Raw genomic sequence first — 20,488 nt, 5'->3', positions numbered from 1 at the left:
GCAGAGCACAGGCTCCGGACGCGCAGGCTCAGCGGCCACGGCTCACGGGCCCAGCCGCTCCGCGGCATGTGGGATCTTCCCGGACCGGGCCACGGACCCGTGTCCCCTGCATCGGCAGGCGGACTCCCAACCACTGCGCCACCAGGGAAGCCCTATTTTTGGCTTTTTAAGGAATCTCCATACTATTCTCCATAGTGGCTGTATCAATTTACATTCCCACCAACACTGCAAGAGGGTTCCCTTTTCTCCACACCCTCTCACATATGGATACCAAGGGGGAAGGGGGCTGGGATGAATTGGGATATTGGGATTGACATATATACACTATTGATACTATGTATAAAATACATAACTAATGTGAACCTACTGTATAGCACAGGGGAATCTACTCAGTGCTCTGTGGTGACCTAAATGGGAAGGAAATCCAAAAAAGAGGGGATATATGTAAACGTATAGCTGATTCACTTTGCTGTACAGTGGAAACTAACACAACATTGTAAAGCAACTATACTCCGATAAAAAGTTTTTAAAAAAAAGAAAAAATAGGGCTTGCCATCAAATATTTTAAGTTATTTCTTATTGTTCTGTGGAAAAAATGGATTGCTTTCGCTCATATCATCGACTACCTCCTGTGCTTTGCCATATCTGTACTTTTCATTTTGCACATCCTGTGTCTAAAATAGCCCCACCAATTTTGTGTCCAGACCCTTTCTGTTCTCTGGGTCTGTGTCAAATCCCAACTTTTCTGTGAAGTGTTCTTTGATGACCTCACTGGGTAACAATTTCTCTTTCTTCAAACTTTGCTCTCTTTATTTATGAGCAATCTCTCTCTGATTGCTCATTTGTCACGTTTCATACACAGCTTGATAATTAGGATGGATACAGTTTACTGAGCATCTCTGTACCACAGACAGCGATAGGTTTCTGACCTATATTTTAATCTTCACCCAGCAAGATAAGTATCATTAACCTCATTTTACAGTCGGGAAACAAAAACTCTGGGAGTTTGAATAACTAATTCAAATTACCCAGCTACAGAGAGGAAAAACACAAATTTTAACCCATAATCTCTCTCACTCCAAGGCCAACTCTCTTTCACCAATCTGAGCTGAGTAACTATGGACTTCGCTGACACAGCAGAACAGAAGATTCTGCAGATGGAGAAAAGGGATTGAAGCCATGGCTAGAAGAAACAGCAAGTTGGAATAAAGTCACTATCAGCTTCAAGTGCAAAATGGAATGTAAATGTTGCCAGGGCTCAGATCAGGACAGTACCTGTAATATATCAAGAAAAGCACAGCCTTTCCCGAACCCATAGTCCCAGGTTTTAATCTATATCCCACCAAAGATGAGTGCTTCATAGTCACATATGTTTGGTGAATTGCAACCTCCTCTAACTGACCTCTGAGCCACGTTGCCCAGTAAGGTATTAAAAGACTGAGAATCTTTGGCAAAGGGACCTGTTTAACTTTTTAGCCCAATGTCCTCCAAAAGAGTTCAAAACAATTTTATTTTCAATGTACAACTATTAATAGACTGGAAACATGCTAATACTGCTGAAAATATTTGGAAGCCACTGAAATACTGTGTTTCTTTCTCTTCTGACCCTCTCTCTCAGTCCCAGCAGTCAGCGCCACAGCTGAGCTGGTTCAGCTAATTAAACTGGAATCTCTGAGGAGTGGCGCCCAGGCAGTTCTGATGTGAAGCCTAAACTGGAAACTAAATGCTGAACCCAATCTTTCTGAATCTGCCCCATTTTGCACCAGCAGCCCATTACAAAATTATAAGATAGATTTCAACAAAGACCAGACAGCTTATATTATCATACTCTGAAATATAACTACTAAAAAGTTTTCACTTTTCAAGAAAACTTGAAATGATTATTAGTAATAATACTTTTACCTCCACCTACTGAGGTATAATTGTCAAAACTGTATAGGGTTAACATGTACAATATGATGCTTTGATACACATATACACTAAAAACTACAGCATTTACTGCAATCAAGGTAATTAACATATCCATCATGGTACACAGGTTTTGTTTGTTTTGTTTTGTTTTGTTTTTTTATTTTTTTGCGGTACGCGGGCCCCTCACCGCTGTGGCCTCTCCCGCTGCAGAGCACAGGCTCCAGACGTGCAGGCTCAGCGGCCATGGCTCACGGGCCCAGCCGCTCCGCGGCATGTAGGGATCTTCCCGGACCGGGGCACGAACACGCGTCCCCTGCATTAGCAGGTGGACCCCCAACCACTGCGCTACCAGGGAAGCCCTGTTTTTTTTTTTTTTTTTTTTTTTTGTGGTGAGAACTCTTAATATCTCTGCTCTTAGCAAATGGAAAACAGTATGGAGGCTCCTCAAAAAATTAAAAATAGAACTAGCATATGATCCAGCAATCCTAATTCTGGGTATAAGACCAAAAGAAATGAAATCCGTATCTCAAAGAGATATCTGCATTCCTGTGCTTGTTACAACATGATTCACAATGGCCAAGATATGGAACCAACCTAAGTATCCACCTATGGACAAATGGATAAAGAAAATGTGACACACACACACACACACACACACACACACACACACAGAGGACTATTACTTGGCCATAATAAAGAAGGAAATCCTACCATTTGTGACAACATGGATGGACCTGGAGGGTATTATACTAAGTGAAATAAGTCAGAGAAAGACAAATATTGAATGATCTTACTTATATGTAGAATCTAAATTAAAAAACCAAGTAGAACTCAAATAACCAGACAGTAGAATGGTGGCTGCCAGGGGCTGAGAGTAGGGGAAACAGGGAGATTTGGTCAAAGGGTACAAACGTCCAGTTGTAAGATAAGTTCTGAGGATCCAATATACAGTACGATGACTAGAGTTAATAATACTGTATTGTATACTTGAAACTTAATTAGTTATTATTGCAATTATCTTATTGTCCACTCTCTGCACCACCCACAAACACGCTAGACCCTCACTTCTTGGTCTGGTCCACAGACCAGGGACACCCACATCACCCAGGAACTTGTTGAAATGCAGAATCTTGGTACCTTCCTCAGATCTCCTGAGTCGTAACCTGCATCGAAAGAAGATCCCAGGTGATTCCTACACACAATAAATTTAAGAAGCATTGGACTAGCATATATCACCATTTCAGGCCCATGTTACGCCCTTTAAAAAGTTTGCTAAATAGATACATATGTACTTTGGTACAAATTCTATGGTTCTCACACTATACTTTTACTAAGTTGTAGACTTTTGGTAGTATGATGACCTGGGGACTTCCCTGGTGGCATAGGGGTTAAGAATCCGCGTGCCAATGCAGGGGACACGGGTTGGAACCCTGGTCCGGAAGATCCCACATGCCACAGAGCAACTAAGCCCATGCACCACAACTACTGAGCCTGCGCTCTAGAGCCTGCGAGCCACAACTACTGAGCCCGCATTCCACAGCTACTAAAGCCTGCATGCCTAGAGCCCATGCTCCGCAACAAGAGAAGCCACCGCAATGAGAAGTCCGCGCACCACAACGAAGAGTAGCCCATGCTCGCCGCAACTAGAGAAAGCCCGTGTGCAGCAATGAAGACCCAACGCAGCCAAAAATAAGTAAATAAATTTATATTAAAAAATAGTATAATGACCTGGATATATATAGTATTTGGATTTTCAAAAAATTGAATGGTGTATATGGACAATATCCCTGAATGTTAAAAATGATTTACTGTGGTGGAACACATTGCCAAAACACAAACAGGCATCAGCATCTGGTTCTAACTCTTCTATCAAAGCAATATTATGACTGCAGTTTTATTTTCATAGAGGTGCATAGCAAAGATAAGACACAGGTTTGAAAAGTTCAGCATAAAAGAAATGATGCTTTTATAATTAAAATATTGAAGGTTATTTGCTGAAAACAGCCTTTTAAAACTAAATACAGGTTAAAAACAAAATTGTGGTTTTTTAAAAACAAAAGATTTTAACTTCAACAGGTTACTATTGTATTCTAAGGTAGAATTCTGAAGTCTCTATGGCACTGTTTCTTAGAGCAATAAACACGCAGCTAGTCACAGAAATCCTGTACGTTGCAGGCCTTCTGCTGAGCGCTTCACAAGCAACCCCTCATTTGCTCCATTTCACAAGCCTCTGAGGTCCTGTCAGGGCCATTTCCATCTTACAGACAGGGGTCTGGGACTTAGAGGAAACCCACTCTGTGCCATCAAGCTCACGAATTGCAAAACCATGGCTAGATCCCGAGTCTGAATCAGTAGGCTTGGTTTAGCTACTATTCCAAGCTGCCTGCTTATGGAAAGAAGATGGGAAAATTAGAGGTCACAGGACACCCCTGCCCCAGCCAGATGAGAACAGCCTCACAGGATGGCTGGTCCAGCTCTGATGACAGACAGAAGACCTGGCTTCTCTCCTAGCCACTAACCCCAAACTGTAGGGCAAGGCACGTGATCTTTCTAGGATGCAGTTTCCTTATCCCACCAATAAAGGGATCACATTAGGAGATTTCCCAAGTTCCAGCTATTCTAAAATTTATAATTCACAAAAATAAAACCCTCCAGGATATATACATTTTTAAAGAAATCATGGGCTACAATTGTCTAAAGGATTTCAAATCAGAGTGACTTAAGTAAGCTCTTGTGTTTATTAAAATCCAAAGATGGGAAACGTTCCTGTTTCTAGCCACTGCTCACAGACAGGACTCACCAAGCTCACATGGCATGTGCCCACAGGATGAAACCCGAGTAATAAATTGTCACATTTGTCAGAGACGAATTAGACTGCACAAAATTACCTTATTCTCCTAACCAGTCCTCCATTAAATTGTACAAACTTTAATAAGAAAGGGAAAATTAGATATTCAGAGTTTGGGGAGAAAGTTTAAGTAAAGATATCAAAGTGTTACAGCTGGAATACCATGACGTACACATCCGGCTGATTTGGAGAATAAGTGACAGCCCGCCAGCGTTATCGGAGGATATGGCTAAAATCGAGTTGGCACGATGGCCTCTTACAAGGCAGTGTGTTTTTAAAAGGGAAATTTATTTAAAAGTGTTAATTTAAGTGTAATTTTGCTTTCTGGAAAAGACCACATACAAAAAGAGAGAGGTGTGACTATAAAAAAAAAACAAAAACAAGAACAAAACACAAATATATTGTATTGTGTGAAATGAATTTATATTCCTAAAGGGGAAATTTTTCCCGCTGCCTGTAACACTGATAATTTACAGGAAATGTAATCTTCAGTAACATCAGGTAAAGTGGTTGGGCTTTCCTATGACAGGAGAAATATCACAGCAGGGTTGAGGTTTCTGACATGTGGTATCTGCCCTGACTTGGTAAAGAACCACACTCTGGGACTCTCTAATCAGTTCCATCTTTAGGGACCAGAAATGTTTTGTTTTTTTTTTCTCTTCGTCATCCCTTGGTCTGGTCTTTTTGCATGTAGTCCTGGTGTAAAATACTACATTTTATCCACAGCTACCACCATTAAATAAATCATATAAATTTCCTATGTTCAAAATATTTATTGATGAACATAGTTTAACTTCATCAACTGTATATAGTTGAAATTCTAAATACTGATTTCAGCCAAAATGAAAGCTATCTAAGATGAACTACTCTGATGGTATCTCAGACATCTGTGAAGAAATATGGAAACGAGACACTTCTGGGCAATCAAGTGGCACCAGGGTACCTACTAAGAAACCCATCACAATCCTTAGGAGGGAGATTGCAGGGCACGGAAGTCTTCACCTGGGGTATGTTTGCCTGGTCGTGAATTGGGGATAGAGGACGTGGGAGATTGAAAATAGGCAGCAGTTTCTCCTGGCCCATCAGAGACAGCCTCCTTTCCTCCTCAAGGCAACTTCCAGCAAGAAGGACTCTTCCTTCAGCACCTACTACAGATGGTACATTTCAGGTGAAAACGGAGGGAAATAAGTGCCTTGAAAAGTACACCTGATTGGAAGCTTTTTGAAACACAGCCTGCCTGCTTGGCTCAGCTGCCCTGTTTCCAGTGATTCCTTTGCGGCCCGCTGGGATAAAGAGTCCTCAGGCAGCTAGCTGCCAACGGGAGAGGGAGAGAATGGAAAGGGGGTTTGCGTAGGCCTTGTGGACGGGGGGTGGGGGTGGGGGTGGGGGTGGGGTCACCTAATCACGTAGGTTACGCAAGTGTCATCTGGACGGTGCGTGGGAAAGAATGTCTCAGACCAGGTTACAAATTCCCCGTTGCACAGACTTGGCTGTGATCAGACAAATTTCCCTATTGAGTTTGGAGGGTCTGGGATGACTGGGGCTGGCCATTATTTTCCCATCACCTCTAACGTAAATGGGTCAAATCAAAGTTTTAGATGGGAAGCCTTAATATTTACACTGTTGGCAATGTCTTTACGATATGCCCCCTCTTAGAAGACTTATAACATCCATTATTGTATTTACACTCATAACTATAGATGACAGGTAAGTTAAGATTCATTACCTCACCTTATACCTAATAACACAGAAAAAGAAGACTGTAAAACAAGGGGTCATGATGTCTCCACCATGGAGTAACAGGACCAGATCTAGACTTGAAGCGGCCTCATGCTTCCCTTGGTGTCCAATGAGGCCAGACAGAATTGCAGTCATTCTGGGTTAATACTGGAGTGTAACATACTTTTTTAATTTTTAATAATAAAAATTTTAATAAAAGTATTTTATTTACTTTTATTTTCCTGACTGAAAAACAGTAAAGAAATATCATCTTGATATATTTAAATAAAGGAAGAAATATAGCTTGGGGCTGTCTCTGTTTCAGTCCCTGCTCTGCCACCTGGTAGCTGTGTGGTAAGATATTTAACCTTCTCTGAGTTCATTTTTCTCGCCTATAAAATGGGGATAATAGTATCTCAGGTAGTGGCAACTGATTACATTTGCCTGGCACGTAGCAATACTTATTGAATATTATTATTCAGTGTAAGGTTTTCTTAGAGTAATATATTATTCAAAGAAATTTTTAGAGAAAGATATTTTGAGTACAAGAGGGGTTTAGGAAGGGGGCTGTAATAATATCATGTTAATTATGGCCTCAGGCCTCTGCATAGTATGTAGAGGTTCAAGAAAAGTAGAAATTCATATACTGTTGTGTACATATACATACACACATACACACCTGCGATACTTGTTTATGTTACGCTCGCTCCACAGAAAATGCTGAGGTGCGAACATTCCAATAGGTTTGTGCAACGTAATTATTAAATTTAAATTTAACACGGAAAACATAAAAGAAAGGAAACCAATTATTTCAGTTGGTGGTCACGGGGCCATGCTTTATGGCCCCGTCCTCCTCAGGCCTGAAAAACGCCACGGTGTTTCAAAAAGAGTGTGGCCAGACTGTACTGTTAACGTGAGGCGGGTAAAGGGTACGGAAACGGAGAAACTGGAAACAGGCGCCCCGCGGAGGTGGCGGAAGAGACAGGATTCAGGGCCGTGCAGGTCCCCGGACTGAGTTCTGGAGCAGAAAACGGGCAGCAGGGCAAATCCAGATCAGGTCTGTAAGTCAGTCAGCACCAGTGTTAATTTCTTGGTTTCCACGACGACACTAGGGCGGTATAAGACGTGATTGTCAAGGGAAGCTGGGCTGGGTGATATACCAACTCTCTGAGCTGGTTGTACAAGTTCTCTGTGAAATGATTTTAAAATGAACAGTTAACAACTAAAACGAGGAGGGAGCGGAAGGGGTTTCCTTTCTTGTATCCTGGGCAGGTGAACAGAAGGACTGATTTCAGGGCGTCTCTGCTCTGTGTGTGCCTCAATAATCCGTCCTCATTAGAAATGAAATATACACCAAGTCAGTTATCAATTAAGTGACAAGCTGGATAAACACCATAGGTGTTAACTGACCCTTCAAGGGTTCTTTGAAGCTCGCTCAGCTTGCCAGTTCCTTTGAAGTTCTGTTTTGGCTTCAGCAAGTCACTGATCAGATTGGTTTAATGGTGAAATTGTGCCTGGTTAATGGGAACCAAATAAAGTGTAGTGACAACACGACTTTTTGCTCTCTTATATGTAATCGTGCATCACCCAGACAGGCAAAGGGGTAGAGTCGTGTTGGTTAGTGAATGATTGAACTTAAGCCTTAAAAAATATCATAAAGTAGCAGATTTTCTATTGCTATAAGAAGTCAGCTCTAATCTAAATCAGCCAAGAAGCATTCTTGCATTGATGATCACTGAGGTTTTCCAGGGAGGCAGATATGTAACTGTCTGCCCCACTGGTGGTACTTCTTCGAATGTTCTACCATCCATATGTCAATTTAATGTTGGTTAAATTGGGCCACGTGGGCCTTCCCTGTGGAGGCTGGTTCCTGACCAAGCATGCAAGAGACACAAACGTGCTATGGTGAAGACAGGGGTGCATTCAGTGGGGCAAAGTGAGGGGTGCTTGCCGGGCAGAGGAGGCCAGACTGGAGGGCAAGGTGGGCCAAGCTCTGAAAAGCCTTGAATGACATGCTAAGGCCTTCGGGTTTTATTGCGATGGCCCATGGCTCAGTCACTGAAGGTTTTTAAGAAACTGATGCATTTAAGTAAGTTTTGGGGCATATTTTAAATGCGTTTCTTAGCCCTCGTTTTGTTTCCTTCTCTACCCTATACACACACTCCCTGCCATGAAATGGGGTAGATAATTATTCCCAAATATGAGTGCATATTTTGAAGATAGTAAATGCTCTCTTCCTCGTTTCTCATCAAGACTCTGTGATGTTTCTTAGGAACATCCCTTTAACCATCATATCTTAATTTAGAAACCTTAGTAACTTAACTCTGAAATAAAATCAGTTTTCTGCCTTCTTGATTCTTCGGGAATTAGGAGTTAGATGCCACCCCATCAAATCACTTCAGAAAGTAAGAATGTGTGGCTAGCTTTACTGTTAACCAGGTTTTCAACTGCAGGAAAAAACCGTAATTACTGGACCACGTTGCAAAGACAACTAGGCATGGCAGCTCTCTCTTAAAGGAGGGTATTGATAAGAGGCCAACCTATCTAAAATTAGAACCTGACCAGTTAAAAACAAATTCAGCCTCATCTGATGTACACAGAGTCGATTAGGCTTAAGTGATGACACCCCGGCCACGTTTAATACATGGATAATTTTGGGACTTTACATCATCCACCGCTTTTAGACTGCCTCTGCTGTAGCCATGGCAACCCTTACATAAAACATAGCTGAGTTGGTAATTTTACTCCAAATGAAATGAAAATAAGGCTAATCCTATTATTGTTCTTAACAATTTCCCAAGTAGCTTCTTCTGAGAGTGCCCTTGCTTGTACAGTTTGTCTTTTAAAAATAGATTATTGGAAAATTATACGTGTGTGTGCACTCTCTCTACTCACAGCCATTAGCACTGTCCTACTGCCGCTGCCGTGTAACCTTGTGCCTAAAAGGAGGTGCATCCACCTACACGGCCACTTAGTATTTTTCTTGCAATTCAGGGATGGGTAAATCTTTTAAATGTACCAGTTTAGACCATGAAACATTTCAGAGGCAGTCACTTGAAAGTTACGGTTAAATAATAGTTTTTTGAAGATAAGCCCTATTATGCATTTGTATAAATCTGAGAAGGTAACTCAAGCGATCCTGTTCTGTATTGTAAATGTGCCCGCGTGTGTTTCAGTACTGATTTAGGAAAACCATCTTTTCCTTTGCTGCCTCCACTGAAGAGCCTTCTGTTGAATAGGGGTCCTATGCCATGTCAGGATCTTTCTCTTTATAATTGTGATAAACACTCAATGTCATCCCTGACATTGTCCCTGTTGTCCCTGACTCTCCTGTTGCAGCGTGTGTGCTAAATGGCTTCTCAAGTGGCCCATCTCCCCTACGGTGGTTGTCTGCCCAAGGCTTTAGGATCCAAAGTGCAGTCCTGAAACAGAGAAAAGGGAACTTCCTGACATGCCATTAAGCTCAGACCTGGGTTCTTCCACTGGGGGGACGGTCTTACAGTAAAAAGGAAACCTAGTTTGGGTTCAGGGGCCTGCAGATCCAGCTGCAGCTCTGCCAACGCTCCCTCAGCTTTGCCATCTCTTATCCTTTGTGCCTCTCAGACTCTTCATCAAAAGAGGAAACATATACTAATAACTACCCCACGGCGCTTTTGTGCCAAGCCATCAGGGAAATGCAAATCATCAGGAGAGTATAATGATCAGTACAACTCTCTGTCTGATAATGGCTGTCGAAACAGAGAAATCACGATGAACCAACAGGTAACCGATTTTATCAGACCAGAAGGCACCCAGGGTCAAAGTCCCACGGACAACTTTTCCATCAACTGCCCAGTTCTTCCCAACTGCTGCTGGATCATTGATCTTGGTGCCCTGGCAAATACGGGGGGATTTCAGACAGCTGGAAAATGTCTTCCAGTCTGAATCCAAACACCAGGAAGACACAGGGCAGTTTCTCTGGCTGCCACGACAATATTCTCTATGTCACAATTGTCAGTTGTTGCTATCAGGCCCCGCAAGTTGCCGTGGCCTCACCTGGCATTTCCGACAGATGGCAATTTTAGCAGATTCAAGACCCCATCCGAGCACATTTTTCTGAGTCTGGTATTGAAGTTGGAGGGGACCCGTGTCGGGGGAAAGGACGGATGGAGACAAAACAGAGGGGAAGAGAGGACGCAAAAGAAACCAGCGGGGATGAGAAAAGAAGAAAGAGGCAAAACCAAGCCAAGTATCATCGTCTCACTCCTGGGGACCGCTTACTGAAGACACGTGAACTGAAGGAGGGCTCCCTGCTCAGGGCGGTCACGTGGTGTGGGAATGCGCCGCGAGGGCTCCTGCGAGGCTCTGCGCCACCGGGACTGGCACCTCTGTTCAGCATTCCTATTTTTCTTTCAGACTTGGATATGGACATCTGAGTTTCCTTTCCTACATAAACGGCATTTGTTTGGCGAAAGCCAACCCTGACTGTGGAGTCTACAATCATCCTCCGATATGCCTACGTTTTTTTCCTCTCCCCCAGCCCGACACCTCACCATCCAGGTGACGCCCATCATCTCTAGAATCTCTCACAAATAAGGCTTTTACCATGAGTCCCTGAATTTCTGAGAAACCGTCACCATGTAGTTTTGCATGGCAATGATTTTCTGGAAACCAAAACAAGGTGACTTTAGAGCTAGGAGGGTGTTGCATCACTGCATCTCCTACAGTGATACACAGAGAAAGGCACTCAGTAGATGTTGAATGAATTAATTTAAAAGCTCATTTAGGATATCCCCTTTTCATACAAGCAGTTAAATGATTTGTCCAAGGTCACAAGGAAGGTTTGGGGCAGAACTTGGAGCAAAATCCAGGACATTCAGCTTTCAGTTTGGTATCTGTTTCCACTAACTCTGATGTTACAAAAAGGTAGATAGATAATAACATAAACCAATCCTTGAGTCTCTAAATTGTATAACATGAAATAAGCAAAAGGGTAAGCTTGCCTGATCTAAAAGTGTTGCTCAGATCAATGAAATTAAAAACAAAGATCACAGAGGCAGTGGTTCTTTTTCTTTTAACTGAAGTAGAATTGAACATAAGAACAATAAAACTAATGAAAGGAAATGACTTAAACTATAAATATGAATCCTCTGCTTTGAGTTTTGAGTCTTGGGAAATAAAATTCAATGTTGCTAATTGGTTTAAAACATAAAACAGTTTATGACATTTGTCAGGTTTGATATTTTTATCCTTTAGTCTCTGTACTGAAATACAGACTTAAACCTATAGAGATATTCAGAATCATTCATTTCATCCCCTCCACCAATGCATAAACAGCCAACATTTCCTCTATCCCAACTTAATTTGAACATACATATTGTCAAGTTTCCTTATTGTTCAAGACCTGAAACAGATAACAGCTGCAGTTTTGAAAATGCTAAGAAATTGAAAAAATAAAACCAAAAAAACCCAGTTCAACCCATAACAAACAACATAATTTAAAGTATACCTTAAGTCTTTAAACATTTATTCTTCGAATTCTCCCTTTTCAGTTGTACTTATAGACATAGCTAGAGCTGCTCTCACACAAGAAACACCATACACCAGAGACTGTAATGGATTTGATTAGGTTTTCTTCTGTTGCCACTAGCACACACACCAGAGAACTGATCATCAGATGACTGGCATTATCTATACATCAGATTAGTATTTATGGTTTGCCTGTGACCCTCACAGGTGGTTATATGATTTGGTGCAGCATCTCCAGGGAGGAAAAGACATACACAATCACACATCTGCAGCAGAGGCGACAAATGGTTGGTGACATGACATTTTTAAATCTCCACTGTCTAAAAATATCTGTTTACACTGAATCAGCTCCAGACCAAATCCAAAACTAGCTTAGCTCACTTAGCTGCCATCTTCTGTGTTGCTTTATAAGAATCCAAAATGAGGACATGATACGTTCCAGTGCCCAAGGCCAGATAACGTCTCCAGCTCCAAATACCAGCACAAAGACATCTTAGAAACTTGGAAATCAGTCACAATATAGATGACATTTCAGCAGCCAAAAAAGGAAGGCAAGGAAAGAACACAACTTTGTAAAGTCTGTTGTGGGAAGTGGTAAGGACATTTCTTGTCCAGTACTCACCATATGGAGGGCGCTTCTGTGCCGCTGATCTCTAAGAAGTCATATCCGTCTTCGAGTTGAAAGTCAGTGAAGACTAAAGCAATGGTGTCCCCGGGTTCTGCGAGGATGGTCCACGTACAGTCGGCGTTGTTCTCGTACTCTGAAGGGAAGTAGGGGCTGGAGATGCTGCCGCTCGTCCCCCGTAAGGTCCCTCCACAGGCCCCCTCAGCTGCACGGGACAGAAACAAAGAAAGCGTACTTGAAAATGGCCTCGTACACAAGCACCTCCACAAAGTGTCGCGCTCCATCAGTGACACATATTTTCTGAACCCCAAATAGCGACACGCAATCTGACAAAGGGTTTCTCCTGGTCTGTTAGTTTAGCTCTACAGAAAGACTTCAAAAGTCTACCCATTACACCGCGTTGTTAACTGAACTGCCACTATAGAAAGAAGTGAAATTGTGTCTTTTCTAAAATCTGGAACGTGCAGTTACTATACACCTGACATTCACAGACAGCTGAAGCGTATTTTCAAAGGTTTTCTCTGCATCTTGGAAGACGGAAGTAAGTTGGCAACACTGTGAGTCTTAACAGTATGTGGCCATCATTTCTTCATTTTCTGAGAGCTGGCTTGAAAATAGTGATCTTAAAAGAGGCAGTTGCCCTAATCTTTATGTCCTGTAGAGTTTGGAATGTGCACTTGGTTTTGAATTTCAGATACGTTCTTGAATGATATGATAACGGAGACACATCAACTCATAAAAAAGTTCTGAGTAGGAAATAGCTGCATGAAAACTTAAAATGGATTATCTTGGAAAAGTGACAAGGAAAAGGTCAGTAAGATAAAATACATTTAGGATGCAAATTAGCATTGGAATAAATATTGTTTTGAAGAGAAATGGATCCTGTAACTTTCTCCAAAGAGTAAAAAATAGATGGTATTCAATTTATATAATCATCTATTGCAAAAATGTTATGTACGTAGTAAACTGTATATATAGGGTAGATAAATATTTGTGAAATAACATGTTTCAAGACAAGTCTGTAAATACTGTCCCTCCCTTCCTTCTTTCCTATCAGATAATCATAGCAAACAGTATTCACTTGGCCCTCTGTATCTGCAGATTCAACATCCAGAGATTCTACCAACAGATGAAGAATATACAAAAAAATTCCTAGAAAGTTCCAAAGAGCAAAACTAAAGTCTGCTGCATGCCCACAACTCTTTACATAGTATTTTCATTGTATTAGGTATTATAAGTATTCTAGAAATCATTTAAAGTATACAGGAGGATGTGTGTAGGTTATACGCAAATATGATGCCATTTTATGTAAGGGACTTGAGCATCCCAAGACCTTGTTATCTGCAGGGGAACCTGGAAGCAATCTCCTGTGGATACCAAGGGACAATTGTATTTAACAATTAGGGACATCAGCGTTACAATTAGAGTGATAGACAAAGTCAGCCTGTTACCAAGATGGGAAATTTGCCTTTGGCAGCTTGTGGGACTAGACAGACGAGATCACTTGGAACAGATATTTACATTGGCTACTGAATAAATAACTGTGTATATAAGCATAACACACTTATATATAAAAAGTTGATACACACACACACACACACACACACACACACACACATATATAAACTTAAAAGTTTTCAAATCCAATGTTGTGGTTGGGTGATTACATGAAATACATTAAATCTGACAGCAAAGACTGCGTAAGTGGTTTGTAATTCAGCTGGCTAGCAAACAGCTCCCCTTCCCAAGTGTTAGAGGAGAAACACTCATATCAAATGATTCTGGATTTTTGAAACTGTAACCTATGCACTGAAGCATGGTTTATGATTTAAAAGACCTTGAAACAGGTGTATTTGTGTGCATGATACACTATAACGATAAAATAAGAGTGAAGAGGGTAAGAAGCATACTGGGTTCTTCGGGAAAATATCTCGGTGACCTAGACCGAACAGAGGCGATACTAAACCTATCTGACAAGAGTATGTATGCACAGGTACCAAACATCAACCACGGACCTTGGCTGTAGCTCTAGGGCAGGGCCCTGGAGTTCCTCCCCTGCAGGCTTTCTCCCTCTGGTCGCTCAACTGTTGGAAGATCTGAGGACCTGTAGAAGGTGTCTACTGAGCTGGGGTGACATCGTGTTTCCAGGGACTCCAGGAAGTGGCTATATATTACCTGGTATAGGAATATTTTATCAGCTGACAGAGCTGTGCTGGTATCTGCAAGCTGATATCAGCACTGATCTCTCAGCAACACATCTGCCTTCTGTTTAAAAGGGTGGTTGAACTGGATAACCTCCAGTGTCACTTCCTTTGATCCAATGACTCTAAGAGTTTAGACACTAAGTATCTAGATTTTCCTAGGACTTCAGCTGAGGGCTTAAGCAGGTCATGGAGGACCACGCTTGGATGGCCTAGTGAGTGAGTTCTGTACTCACTAACTCCAGAGGAGCCTGGGATGCCCATCACAGGCGCAGCCAAGTGGTGCAATTTTATGGCTACTCTGTTGAGACTAGGAGTAGACTGTATGAGGAAGACAAAAAGAACAGAAACTGAAACTAAAGAGAAAGAAAATAAAAAAGTTGGTAGAGAACAACACCTATAATTCTTCCAAGGCTGCAATCACCATTGCGTTTCCTCTGGTAGATATTTTAATGACCACAGAACATTTTTAAATGAGTTACAGTCAGAACTATGTCAGGCTAAACAGAGGCAGGATGTATTATAATTCTTAATGCAGCATTTCAAATAAAATATTACAGAACACTCCACTATCAGGTAGTCTGATTGATGATATCTTCTTTGATAATTAAGTACATAAAACAAAACAAAAATAATTCATACCACTCATTGGATAACAAACTTAATAAAAAACTGTACAGAGTGAGGTCACATGTGTATGTGTGTTTGAACATGTCTGTGTGTGTTTGAAAGCAACTGCAATGGTGCTTCACATGTTTTTCCAACAAAACATTTTAACAGTTTAAGCTTCTTGCCCAGTTTTGTAAGATAATTTGTTTTCTAAACTGTAACAATTTACACATCTAAAATGTAATAGCATGTGAGGAAGGGTAACATAAGCCCCGTTTGAGACTGGGAAATACACTCAGGAATAACCCAGAAACAGTGAGGGATGGAATGTGGTGAATAAATTCTCTGCCTCCTCTCCCCTTGGTGGGGAAATTTTAAACTGTAACTTACATGGAGTATCAGATAAGACCCAGAGAGATTTAGTACCAATTCCCACAAGACTAACCCTATTAAAACACACCTCAATGGCATTCTTCACTTCCCTGCCTTACCTCCTCACTAGTTCACTTTGCTTCCTGAATCACCTCCCAAATACTTCAGCTGCATTAAGTCTGGATCTCAGAGTCTACTCTCTTGGGACTGAGGCTAGGAAAATAGAGGTGTCATGGGTACTTGATAGGACCACAGGGAGCCCAGATAGTTGGTTAAACGTTATTCGCGTGTGTCTGTGACGGTGAAGACCTGAATAGAACAAAAAGGTGGATTAAGAGAGAATTTACTCCCTTGGATTGACTGCCTTCATACATGGACTCGGGCTGGAACTTACACCCCTGTCTCCCCTGGATCCAGCTTGCTGACTGCAAGTGTTAAGACTCAGCCTCCAAATCCAATGAGCCCAGTCCTTTAGTAAATCTCTTTATATTTCTCAAAATCTCCAAAAAAAAAACCCCTCAAAATCATGTATGATATTTTACTTACTTTTGTATCTCACCATATATTATTTTTAAAGTGCCCAATAAAAAATACTGACGATAACTGAACTTTACTAGAGCAACTGCTGGTATCTCGATGGACCCGAGGATGAAGCTGACACTTCTATGACCTTAGCGTTGGGCTAAGGCAATGGGTTACGTCAGCTGGTCTTTACAGCATTATGCAATAGACTCTATTGTGGTTCGATATGTGTTTATTGATTTTGCTTTTGTTGTCATTTGTAATAGTAAGACTAGTATAGCAGCAATAGTAGTAGTGACAGTTCAGAGTTCAGAGATAAAAATCTCTCAATCTAAAGGCCCCAAGGAACACAGAGACACAGTATCATATATCCCTGTCCTAATTTTTAACGACATCACCAATTTCCAAGGGAAAATTATGAAAATCTGAGATATCCACAATCATAAAATATTCACTCATATCTCTTTTTCAGTTATCTGCTCGGGAAATGTACGTGAAGGAAGACCCTGCATTTTCTAGGAGGTACCTACACCTCATTATTACAGGTGTCTCCTATAATAAAGAGCAGCAAGGAGAAAGCAAATTCCTTTTTAAAGTTATTATAAAGAGATAACACTGAGATCATGCTTCTCAACCTCTCCACCACTGACATTTGGGGCCAAATAATTTTTTGTTCTGAGAGGCTGTCCTTTGCATTGTGGAAGGTTTAGCAGCACCCTACCCTGTACCCACTAATTGCCAAGATTATCGCCCCCATCGTGACTGCCCAAAATGTCTCCAGACATTGCCAGCTGTTCTGTGGGGACAGAATTGCCCCTCATTAAGAACCAATTATTTAGATGAATTTAATTAGTGCTTTTTCCAGTTCTTTTCACTGGTATTATATAGATCCTTCTAAACAAGAGGAATTAAAACCATATTAAAATGCTGTGTAGTATTCTTTCTTTGAGTGAAGATAAATCATTGATTAGATATTTGACCTATTTAAACTTATGAAAACATAGGAAGACTATAAATATTTCCCCTTAGATAATATGTTTATTTAAAGTAATTTAAAAGAATTCTAGTTACTGCAATAGTATTTGAAAATACTCTCATTTTGGTACACTTTACCCAGTTTTTTGATAAAGAAATTAATTAGGAAATAGCTATTAAATGTTCCAAACTAAAATATGTTATCTCTTTAGAAAAACCAAAAAAATCTGTATAGATGTAATAAATTTATTGTTGTTTTTATTTAACATATCTCTAACACTAGGATTAGTATTTTGATGGAAAATATGTGTGTGACAAACGTAATTTAAATTATTTTATATGACAAATTATATTTTTAAATACACAAGTTTATAATTTCTGAGATAGGCTTTCACAAGACAGGCCTCACTGGTTATAAATCAGTAACATTGCAAAAACACAGTTAACTAAACAATTTAACACTTTTTCTCTAATTATTCATAAATAAAATACTAAAATCAAATGCTTTACTTGAAAATTAGATATAGAGGTTTCAAAACTAGAGATCATTAGCTAGATTTATATATATATATATATATATAAAACATATATATTATACATAATGGCCATAGACCTTTGGAATCATCTCTTAATGCTGTTTACACACACACACACACACACACACACACACATACACTTACAAGCACACACACAACAGTACTGAAAACTAAATGATCTTCTTACTTTCATCTTTTCTCTGGAATCTGTTTCACTCAAATTAACCAGACTGATCCTTTTAAAATTTAACTTGATTCTTAAAAATGTCCACTCAAAACTGTTAAACTTTCCGTATCCCCACTCGGAATAAAATCAAACCCGACCAGGACCTGAGAAGCCCTAGGTGATCTGACCCAATGCCCCCATCTCACGCCCACTTTGCCTGGCCTCTGTCCACCCCACCTCTCCTCATCCCCCTCTAACCATAGCCTGCTGGGACCACAGCCAAATGTGTCCCTGCCCCAGGGCCTCTGCACTCACCGTCCTGACTTCCGGTGTGTTCATTGGTCCCCTTCCTGGGTCCACCTTCTCTGACCGCTGTGTATGAACTGGCAGCTACTTTGGACCACTCCCTGTCTCTTCATCCTGCTCTGTTACTTCTTAGCACTTTGCTAAGGGCGAAGCATTGAACCATAAGCTTTATGAGCTTGCCTTTGCACAGGTCTGCTATTCCCAGTAGGCGGCCTGGAACTCAGTAAAATTTCTTCCCCCCGCCTAACCCCCGCCTCATTGTGTGAATGACTCAGCATTTCCTGTACATATACCAGTTACCTGGAGCCTATACTCAGTCACCTTCAGTAGGAAAAATGGGACTACAGTAATAAATATTGCTGGGCCTAAGCATGGCATCAAACTATATCATTTCTAAGAGTAGAAATAGAAAAGTTAATTTATTTATAGAAATAGGAGGCATTTTCAAGCATGAAGTTTAAAAAAAATAATACTCTACTAAAAACAACAGCAAGCCTCTAAGCAGAGAGGTATTTCAGACAAAAATTAATTGCCAAGAAGAAAGTTTCATCATGGTAGCAGTCCAGGAAGGGTTTAGTTGACTGCTTGTTTTGCTTTGTTTCTTTTCATCAAGTAGCTAAGCCACAAGTCCAGAGATATTATTTTTATTCTCAGCAGAGCAGTGGGGAAATTTCAAGAAGAAGTAAAGCCAAGACAGGCAGAGAAAGCAAAATAATCAAAGCAAAACATTAAGAAAGGGAGATTATGAACAATCTTCCCGGAAACTGAAGAATTATTTCAAGCTCCGTAAACATCTGATGTAAACTTAAAAACCACATATAAAAAGTAAAATGTACTAAAAAAAATAAGTAACCATTAAAATAAACTAAATAATTCTGGCCAATATTTAAATAATATAGTTATATGAACATAATGTAAGCTTCTTTTATCCCTGGATGTTTACAGCAGTACAAATGTATCAAAAATTTTACTTTAACATTAATTTTGCTATATCCAGAGCAATTTTTTGTCTGGAAGCTGAAAAACCGGGGGGATCTAATTAAGTAAATGCTATTTAGAATTCCATCATCTCCCCCCATACACCTTTTTTTTTTTACACATTATGCAGAAATAAAATGAAGATAGGTTTGAAACTGCCAGGTAAATACTTGACTGTAAAAATTAGCACACAAAATACTTCTTAATAAAATGATGCATGTAACATTGAGTCACTTCACTCTATATTTTAAAAACTGTGCTCCTAGGACATCCACGTGTAGGAGTCACAGGTTACAAGTAGCAAATAAAGTCAAGCGGTTGGGCTTTGTTCCCACACCAAATGTCTATCAGAGCAATTATTTCTTTAAATCCATGTCCTATATTGAATTTTCAAAAAATCTTGCATTTAGGGAAAAAAACATTCTACAGCTTAAAGGAGTTCGAATGTCATTAAGTTAATCCAAGAAGCATATAAGGTTTTTAATAAAAGATGTGTTTGAACCTACTGATTTCTGTAAGTGGGGAAAATAATTCTAACTGTAAGCAGAAATCAGAGTGTACTATTTCCCCTAAGGAATTTCAAAACTTTATAACATTTTCATACTAAACTGTAAAATTATTATCTGCATTGCCTGGGTATAAATGCTGCTAGGAATGTATCTTAAGGGCATGATTCAAAATACAGAATAAAACATTATTTAGAGACATACTTTGCCATATTTATCATAAAGAAAAATTGAAACCAACTAAATGTTTAACAACAGATAAATCATTAAATAAAGTATGCTGCACCCAAACCAAACCATGCAGTGTTTACCGAGCATTTGTAACATTGCTTCAACAAATTCCTGACCTAGAATATTGAATTTATAAAATGCAGGGTATACAGTGGGTTGTATAGTTTCTTCTCAATTTTAAAAATTGTATGAAAAACATCCGGGGAAGAAAAAAGAAATGCACACACATTTATAATGTTCAATGTCTAATACTAGGCAATATTCTCTAATATACCTCTCCTAGGGCTGTGTAGAATATTGGTAACTACAAGTCAGACTGTCTGGGTTTGAATCCAGGTTTTCCCACTTTTGTGTCACAAGTTCTCTTCTCTGGGCCTCAGTTTGGTTATTTATAAATGAAGATAATAATGGCATCTATTCACAGGGTGGTTGTGAAGGTTAGATAGATCAATAGCTGTAAAGTGCTCAGAACAAT

At 40.2% G+C, this 20,488-nt stretch overlaps 1 protein-coding gene across 1 annotated transcript in view; it reads right to left on the bottom strand.

Moving 5' to 3' along the window:
* Positions 1 to 20,488, bottom strand: part of LOC103077051 (CUB and sushi domain-containing protein 1-like) — a 902,706-nt gene that overhangs the window by 247,241 nt on the left and 634,977 nt on the right. Inside the window, exon 8 of the mRNA XM_007468990.1 lies at positions 12,609 to 12,816. Within this exon, the coding sequence (XP_007469052.1) occupies positions 12,609 to 12,816 (208 nt within the window). The remainder of the gene's footprint in view (positions 1 to 12,608; positions 12,817 to 20,488) is intronic.

This window comes from Lipotes vexillifer, unplaced genomic scaffold (genome assembly GCF_000442215.2).
Source record: "Lipotes vexillifer unplaced genomic scaffold, Lipotes_vexillifer_v1.1 scaffold864, whole genome shotgun sequence".
Classification (NCBI taxonomy): Eukaryota; Metazoa; Chordata; class Mammalia; order Artiodactyla; family Lipotidae; genus Lipotes; species Lipotes vexillifer.
The sequence above is the reverse complement of the archived record's forward strand: the minus strand, read 5'-3'. Positions and strand labels throughout refer to the sequence as shown.